At 36.5% G+C, this 9,037-nt stretch overlaps 1 protein-coding gene across 1 annotated transcript in view; it reads left to right on the top strand.

Annotated features, from left to right (window-relative positions):
• The window catches only part of CUL4B (cullin 4B), a 25,049-nt gene that overhangs the window by 2,778 nt on the left and 13,234 nt on the right, over positions 1-9,037 (top strand). Inside the window, exons 2-8 of the mRNA XM_005419814.3 lie at positions 1,047-1,162; positions 5,535-5,638; positions 6,458-6,527; positions 7,005-7,078; positions 8,092-8,254; positions 8,355-8,444; positions 8,719-8,801. Coding sequence (XP_005419871.1) covers positions 1,047-1,162; positions 5,535-5,638; positions 6,458-6,527; positions 7,005-7,078; positions 8,092-8,254; positions 8,355-8,444; positions 8,719-8,801 — 700 coding nt within the window. The remainder of the gene's footprint in view (positions 1-1,046; positions 1,163-5,534; positions 5,639-6,457; positions 6,528-7,004; positions 7,079-8,091; positions 8,255-8,354; positions 8,445-8,718; positions 8,802-9,037) is intronic.

Here is a 9,037-nt window from a genome sequence, read left to right as displayed (position 1 = left end):
TAGGGAAATGCTTGGAAGAACAAAATAATTATTTCTCTCTGTTAGTAATTTCTAAGGAAATCATAAAGCTTTAAAAATTGTTTTTTACTTTTAAGTGTGTAAAAATCAATTTTAATAGAGTATAAACTCTGGGCCAGTTTCACCTGTTGGTAGCATGAATGTGCATGTGTCATCTTCCTCCTCAGATTTTCTTCTTCTGTCTTCTCCATTTAGGAATGTCCTTATTAGAACAAAAATGGTCACTTTAGGTAGTTACAAGAATAGAAAATTTTTGAATAGTTCTTATATTCTGAGGATGTGACTTGGGGAATATCTCAGCATGTTGTAAATGCTGTGGTCTTGCTGAAGGTGCTGCAGAGCAGGGGCATCTCTAGAAAAGAGCCAAAAAAAAAAAATAACTGAGAGGGTCAGATCTGGAGCTGTTTGAACATTAAAAGAGGCTTAACTCTAAAAAATATCCACTGGCCAAACCCAAGAGAGACATAAGTGGATTCCTTTAAAATTGGAAGGTTTTCCTTGGGACCATAAAGCCTGTACAATAATTACAGTGTTTCCATGAATGTTTCTTGAGTTCTTTCCAACTGTTAATACAGAGTAGAATTAAAGAGCAGTAAATTAAAAACTGAGATACACACAACTGTGTATCTTTTAATGCATGATTTTTGCCTTTTATGTTCCTTTATTTTGGCTCTGCTGTCCTAGTAATGAGAGTTTAAGGAAGGTATAGATCATTCTTGCTGCTTTTAGCCCTTCTTGAGCTGCTCAGGCACAGGATTGTGATTTTTGTAAACCACAGGTACTGTTTGCGCTACAAGTGCTGTGGTGTGTATATGAAGAGCAATGCTGAATTCCTTCAATATGTTACTCTTTCAAATGTGAATAAGATACTGCTTTTACACAAATGCTTTCTTTCCATGTAAGTATAAATTAAAAGCTGGACCATCAGCCCATACCTCTTTCCCCTCAAAACTACATCCTTTTAATTTCTGTGAAAGGTTCTGCTTTATTTAAATACATTCTCAAACTTTATATCATTTATTTTAAAGATAAACCCAAATTGCCTGAAAACTACACAGATGAAACCTGGCAAAAACTGAAAGAAGCTGTAGAAGCTATCCAGAACAGTACTTCAATTAAGTACAATTTAGAAGAGCTCTATCAGGTAAGTGCATTAAGTACAAGTAATGGGTTGAGGCTTTTCTGTTTTGTTCTCAGATTTTTTTGCTTAAAACACTTGATATGGTGGTAAGAATATGGCATTTTGCTTGATAGCTGCTTTTGTCATTGAAAAACTTGTCACCAAATAGTTTCTCCATTTTTCAATCATGAGATACAATTTCACAAGACCTAGCATCACACTCATGTTTTGGTTTTTTTTTTACTTGTCTCAACAAAACCCAAGGTATAGTTTCCCTTGCAGCAGTTGATGAGAATTAACTAAGGCAAGGAGCTGTATTCCCTTTTCTTTTTAGGGGGTTGTGCTGTTTATCTGCTAAAGGTGAACTCCTCAAATATTGGTGTTTAAGAATAAGGTGATTTATAGTAAAATACAATTTCTTTTCTGAAGAAAGTATCTGTTCACAATCAAGTATCACAAATCACTTAACACCTGAAATCTTCTATTGACTTCTAGTAGGTAAATAGAACACCATTTTTCCTTCATGAATTGTATTATTTTGGTTTGATTGTAATTTTCCGGCATTGCAGCATTTGTTCTATTCTAACAATTGAGAATCCAACTTTATTGCCAGCAACAGCTCTGATTGTGTTTTTTTAAATACTTTAGGAAGTGATCAGATTGAACTGCATTTCCTAATGGTTTTTATAAGCTCCACTTCTGCTTTTTCAGCTGAGTGTGCTGGGGAGATTTCCCCTGCTTACCTTTTCCCTACTAACGTCACTTGCAGTTTTAGCAGCATAGCAATGGTGCTGCTTTAGCTGGGTATTAAGAAGCACTTGAACTTTTTACTCTACTTCTAAAGCCTTTATTACCTGGTTAGTTGTTTAATTTGTTCCTCTGTGTGTGTGTATAGCCTTCTCACCACTGCTTTTTAGTGTCTCTTCTTCCCCTGCCCTCCCCTTTTCAACAAAAGCTGCATTTGTATATGAGGGAAAAATCCTGTTTGTACAAGGCTTGGGGACAGATTTAAGGAAGAATTATTTGCTGTTCCTCAGTCCACGGCATTCTTAAGATTACTATAGTCTTTTGAAATGTTCAATTAATTAACTAAAAATACTGGGTTTTTAACAGTTTGTCAGAATAATAGATAGTATTGTTATTTTTGTAAAACTTGGTGGAAGTGATAGCAAATTACAACCAGTTGTACTGGATGGTATTGTAAATTACTTACTCTAGACTGAATAATGGTGCAAATCACTGTTAATTAAGCGCTTGAAGGCTATCCAAAATTGTTAAAAAATACAGAGTTCTATTGAAATACTTGCTTCTGTTTAACAGTGTTGCATAAATTTTTGCTCAGTCTTACCACAAGCTTAATTTAATATTGCTTGTGACCAGAAAACAAAAAATAAGCTTTTTTGTTTTGAATCTCAGTGTTTCAACATTGTTAGTACTTAGATGTTTCTCAGTGAAATAGAGTGCAATGAAGTATGATTTTTTTTTAATATAAATCTAAAAATAAATGTCTTGATTTAAAAATAGTAATAGGAATCACTAGTGTTTTTAGATGCTAACTAAACTAATGTCATTTCTGAACAGCTGCTTGGTAAAAGGATCTGATCCCAAATATGCCTTGGCAGACACCATTATCCAACATAGAAGGGAATTATAAAAGAGTCTGCAAAAGTTCTGCTGTGCACCTCAAAAGAGGATAATTATTTTTTTAATGGAGTTAAACTTCTTGCTTTTGGTTTAACTCTTGTCTGTGCTAGAAAAATTCTGCTGGGCAAACATTTTGAAGCTTTATTTCTTTGCAGGACCTAAGCTTCATACTTGCTTTGTTCTTCCTCAGCAAACAAAATTATTCCTGTCCTTGAGTAGCTGAAGTACTACAGAATTGAATGCTTCTTTCACAGAATAATTTTCCTTATATTAGTACCTGAAAGTAGAGATCTAGATCTTTGGTACCTGATACATAGCTATTTTTAAAAAATCAATCAGAGTTAAGTACTTCAGGAGAGTTCTGATTTTATCTTATCAGAGTTGTGTTCAGTTCTTTTTCCGTACCACAGACACCCAGGTGTGGATGCTGCAGTTAAAAGGGGAAAGAAAACCAACCAAAAAAAAAAACCAAAGAGAAAACCAGAAAACCACATCTAACTATATATGTTACACAAAGGAAGTAGGGCTCTTCAGATTTTCTCACCATTATTAGGTGAGAAACATTTTTTCCACTAATTCAGAACAGGATAATTTTGTGAAGTAGAGGCCCTAAAGTTTTCACATGTATTGATACATTTTATATACCATAAGTATTGTCTAGCACTAGTAATTAAGCAAAGCATAATGCTGCAGTAGGGAGTTCATCTCTTAAAGCATTTCTGTGTATGTCATCAGCAAAGATGCAGAAGTTTTGTACTTTGTTCAAACATCCAATCCTAGCAGGCATGTTTAACACTTTAGAATTTCTGATAGACAAATGTAAAAGCTGAGCTTTATATGAACACTCCATAAAAGTAGGTGTGTGTTAATACAGGCTTATTTCACTCAGAGTTAATTGTATGCATTTGTCCATCTACAGTGCAGAAGCTAATTCTTTTAAGGATTTTGAGCAGCAGTACTTGTTTGATAGCAGCAGTTGTAACAGTGTTGGGAAAGGCAGAATAGTGCTGGTTCTGCAGGTGACAGGCAAGCTCCATCCAAAACATTCACCTTCCCAGCTCTCAGCTGGCTTCTCCAAACTGGAAGAAATTAAGAAACCTTGGAAGATTGCACTTGCTGAAGTTCTAATCAGGCTCTTCAAGCTCAGTGTTTCTCATCCCCTTGTTCTACTGAATTAAGTATCAGGTTATATCCTGGTTATATCCAATAGCAGAATAGAGTTTAGCAGTGCTCATAACCTCCTCTGAGCAGTGAGCTATAGGACACATTTTCCTATCACTTTATTCTATGTTTGGTGTTTAAGTGTTGAGGCTGAGAGTCAAACCTGTTGTGGTTTCCAAATACTAAGATATGTATAGTTGGGTGATAATTTTGGCTTTCCTTACAGTCTTCATTCAGACCTGTTTTGGTTAATTGGCACTTTCACTCTCTTGCTCTACCTGTTTACTCCTGACACTAAGCTCATGCAGGTTTGGGGAGTTTTGTGGTTATTGTGTGGGATGGTTTTGTTGTGGGGTTTTGGTTTTCGTGGAGGTTTGGTTTGTGTTTGTTTGGGGTTTTTTAACTCCTCTGTGTGCTAGAGCCAGTATTAGATGTAGTGCACTTGCACTCAGAATTATTCCTGTTGGTATCCTGGGTTGAACCCAAGAACTCTTGTTTAGCTATTTGGATTGTTGCTGTGCTTTTAGTGGTGACTGCTCACTGTGCTTCCATTTGGACTGTTGGGAAATATTCTGGGGTGATGGCATAAATCTGCTCTGTGCACTTCTGAGCTGTGCAATCCCTCCATGGTTGCCTGCAGGTGCTGGGGAACAAACTTTACCTTCCAGTCCTTCTTTTTCCCAAGGAGCTGGTCGTACTAGCAACTGAAATCTTTTCCAATAAGTAAATAATAGCACAATAGATTAGTTGAAAATCAAATATGCTTTTCCTCTAGCTTCTACAGGTGTTTTACAGAATAATCCCTTACTGTGTCTTTCACCAGCATGCAAAGAGTTAAAGTTGTTTAGTTGCTTTTGAATTCTGGACAATGGGTTTGGATTTTAGAAGTCTTGAGATACACTAATGGACTTAAAAATGATTATTTTCTTGATCAGTCTCCAAGACATGGCCCCATTAAACTTCTTTTCACTTCTTACTGTGAGCACAGTGGTAATTCTTCTAATACTTGATGAGATCTAGAAATCTGGGATTGTCACTGTAAATGTAGTCATGCTACTAATATTCAGGATTATAATTAAACTTATTCAGGCAGGGAGTTGGTGGATGGATAGATAAGATAGCTAATATATGTATACATATGTGCTTTTGGGGATGAGGGAAGCTTAATCAAGGAAAGGACTGCAAAAGGAAATTAATCTGGCAGTGCTTTTCCACTAATATCAGTGTGACTTGCAGAGCACAGCAGTTGATAAAATTATACCTTAAGTGACTGCTTTGAGGTATGAAGCCCAGCAAGCTAGTGGAAGATATTAAAGTACCATCCTTGTTTTTAGAGATGCCAGTCCTGCAGTTCCATGTGAGAGACTGACACTCCAGCTAAATTGATGGTCTGTGAGCTGTTCAGGGCACAGCCTGCCTTCATCTCCTGTTCCATTGCAGTGCCATTCTGTCTCTGGTGTTCGCATGCAGCAGTTAATTGGGTTAAAAGCTGGGAGAAGCAGAATTCTTTTCTGGGAAGGGATGTCCTCCTTTCTTGTAAAACCACATGTAAGAATATAGCAAGATTTGTTTCTCTTTCTCTTTACTTCAGGCTGTTGAAAATCTCTGCTCCTACAAGATCTCTGCAAATTTGTACAAACAATTGAGGCAGATCTGTGAAGACCACATTAAAGCACAAATTCACCAGTTCAGAGAATATCCTTTTCTTAGCTGTTGACAAGCCAAAATTGTTTTACCTGCAAGTATATAGTGATGGATTTCTTTGACATTAGGCCATGATAATCTGAATTCCTAGGCTTTGTGTAATTGGTTTTGCTTTTATTTCTTTGTGGGACCTAGGGAAACATTACTTGTTCCTTCATGCCTGTAACCATTGAAAAGTTTCTGAGAAAGTTTCACTGGTATTTCTGAAACACTTTGACATCTTACAGAAATTTGTGTTAGATTTGCAGCAAGGTTTAAAAAGCCTTCATTGGCTGTATCATGTCAGGCTTTTTTATATTGAACTTGCCAAGCTTAGATAAAGTGAAAAGTCATCCAACAAGTAGCTGTTTGGTTTTTTTGGAAAAGTAATTGGGGTCTGGCAGCATGTCAGAGCTCAATAAAAGATTTATTTGAAGGACAGAATTTATTTCTTAAGGTTAACTCTTAACATGAGCTGAAATTACAGTGTAGTGGTAAGCTCTTACACATATTGGATATTGTTGGTTTTTGAGGTATGGGGATACGTATGTTTGTTCCATTCCCCAGGGATGGAGATTAAACAAAATATTCAAAATTATTTAGATAATTTTTTAAAAATTTGTTCAGATAATTTTGATTTCTCATTATTAACACAAAGACTCTCATTAAAAAATAAAAATAAATGTGTTGCAAGGAATTACCTGGTAGTTCTTTCTGAGACTAGGTGAGTTTGTTGTGCTCCCTGCTAAGTGTCTTTAAAAAATAATAAAGTTGATTCATTTCATTGTTTACACCATCTATTAATCATGATTTTCTTAATGATTTCTTCATGGATTCATTGGATAGTGTCCTTTTTCTAAAGAAAATAGACAAATGCTGGCAAGATCACTGCAGACAAATGGTAAGTTTATCTTTTTAAGGAAAACCAGTTGCTTTGTCAGCCTGTTTTGCTTAACTTTGATTTTTTTTTTCAAACTTCTGAAATGTCTTAAATTTATGTAAGGTTTTTTTGTGATATACAGCTGTATCTAGTTGGTTAGAAATCAAGCCTTGAAAATAACTTCCTGTAGTGTGTTTCTTGGCATATGGGTCTGATCTTGGACACACAGACACCCCTAACTTCTCATTGTCAGTTTTATGCAAACCTTTCTCCTTTATACCTATTTTTAAAGGAGCTGTTCTGTTGTATAGAAATATGCAAAGTGTCACATTGTTCACCTTGCAGAGATTGGCAGATGTTAAATAATTCAGCAGTGTCCAAGAAAGAACTGCCTGAAACCAATTGGTGGGATTTCTTGTTGTTGTTGAGCATAATTGGTGTTGCTCTTCAGTTTCAAGAGTAAAATGATTGTGGCTGTTTTATTCCTTCTCATGACAGATTATGATTAGAAGTATCTTTCTGTTCTTGGATCGAACTTATGTCCTTCAGAATTCAATGCTGCCATCTATTTGGTAAGGGCACAAAGAATTAAATTATTTGGGAGGGCAGAAATAAAATTATTTGGGGGTGTGTTTCAACTATTGCTTATATCTTGCTGATTTTCAGATGGATTTTTTTAATATAAACCTCATAGTGACCTTTAAGTTACATGATGAATGCACGAGTGCTTGTTGCAAAGGAAGACTTTTAATTTATTTGCTATAAGTTATAGGATTGTTCTAGAATAACTGTGAAGTAGATTGTATCTGCAGTGAAGTAGATATCAGCCTCCGGTTTGCACAGTTAAAGGAAGGGGTCTGGTCCACAACTGAAGTGCAAGGGTTTGGGGTGCCCAGTATCTGCCTTAGCGGGCACAGTATTTCAAGTTGGAAAGAGTTACTTAAAATAAAAGCAAGAATATGCTTTTTTGGACTTCAACTTCTGCTCCTTGTATTATTAGTAATTAGTATATGCCTTACTGTTCTTTGGTACCTGAATTACTTTGGAAGAGATTGATGGAGGGCCTGACTTTTCCTAAGAATGACCATACCCATAGTTCGAAATTCATAGAAAGTTTTAACTGGGATGGTCATTGCAGAGATCCTTGTCTGTCACATCACTGAGTTCTTCTAAGCTGTGCCTGAGAATTAGAGATGAGTAAGTGATGGACAAAAAAGGAATATTGTCCAGCACTATAACGATAGAATTGGAACCCAGGATGATATTTTTCTTTTCTCATGAAGGTTGGTGTTCCAACATCCTGCCGACCAACTGAAAAATAAAGATGTTGCAAAAGTTACATGGTTATTTAGGAAAAAAATATCTGGATTGGTGTTTAAAATGTGTAGCTTCGTGTTGGTGCAGTGTCATGGTTTATTCTAGTGTTCATATATTGGTTCATCTTGAGTGATTTGGAGGCAGAGGAATGAGGAATTGGAAGAATGCTGGTATTGGCCTCTTTATTAGATTTAGATCATGTTTTAATAAGAGATATCTGGGATTTATTCTTAAACAATTTATTGAGCAGTCTTTGCTTTCTTTGTAGGGATATGGGACTAGAATTGTTCAGAACTCATATAATCAGTGATCAGAAGGTTCAGAACAAAACTATTGATGGCATTCTGCTGCTGATTGAGAGGGAAAGAAATGGTGAGGCCATCGACAGGAGTTTACTGCGAAGCCTTCTGAGCATGCTTTCTGACTTGCAGGTGAGTACACCTGTTTCACCTTTAAACCAGTAAATAGCTCAAATTCTTACTTGGTGCTCAGTAAGCTTTACCCTGGGTTTGTGTCATGTTGTTTCCCCAGATTTATCAGGACTCTTTCGAACACAGATTCTTGGAAGAGACCAATCGCCTGTATGCAGCAGAGGGACAGAGGCTTATGCAGGAACGAGAGGTATTTGGGATGTTTAACAGTGTTTGTTGTGCCTAATGTCAAAGCAGAGTCAGGGGGTAGAAATACTCTGCTGCCTTAGTGTGCAAGGCAGTAATAGGACTTTGTTTTATAGTAGTCTGAAAAAGGAAATGCACCTGCAGTTGCCTTCAGTCACAGTGCCAATGATTTTTGATTAAAACTGGAGCTGCTACATCTGTCAGACCAGTACTGTCTCTCTTTTTCCCTTCTTGTTGTTTGTTTTCTTTAACATACAAAACTACTCTGGCATTTTCAGGTTCCAGAATATCTTCACCATGTCAACAAGCGCTTGGAAGAAGAAGCAGACAGAATAATCACTTACTTAGATCAGAGCACACAGTAAGTGCAATCTCCCCTTGCCTGGTTGTATGAGCTGTTTGGCTCCTCTTCTGGTGAGGGCCATTTAAGTAGCTGCAATTTATTTCTGTTATTGACTGACCATCAAATGCTTTTCACTTCCCACAGTTCCATGTTTACAATGAAGCACTGTCTTGGCTCACACAGCTAATAGCCTTTTCTTCTTCTAAGTCACTGTTATTTTGGCATAAATGTTGTTAAGTATTTGCTTGAAGAAG

This window comes from Geospiza fortis, unplaced genomic scaffold (assembly GCF_000277835.1).
Source record: "Geospiza fortis unplaced genomic scaffold, GeoFor_1.0 scaffold157, whole genome shotgun sequence".
NCBI classification, from domain to species: Eukaryota; Metazoa; Chordata; class Aves; order Passeriformes; family Thraupidae; genus Geospiza; species Geospiza fortis.
Note: the sequence above shows the minus strand (reverse complement) of the source record. Positions and strands in the feature narration are given on the sequence as shown.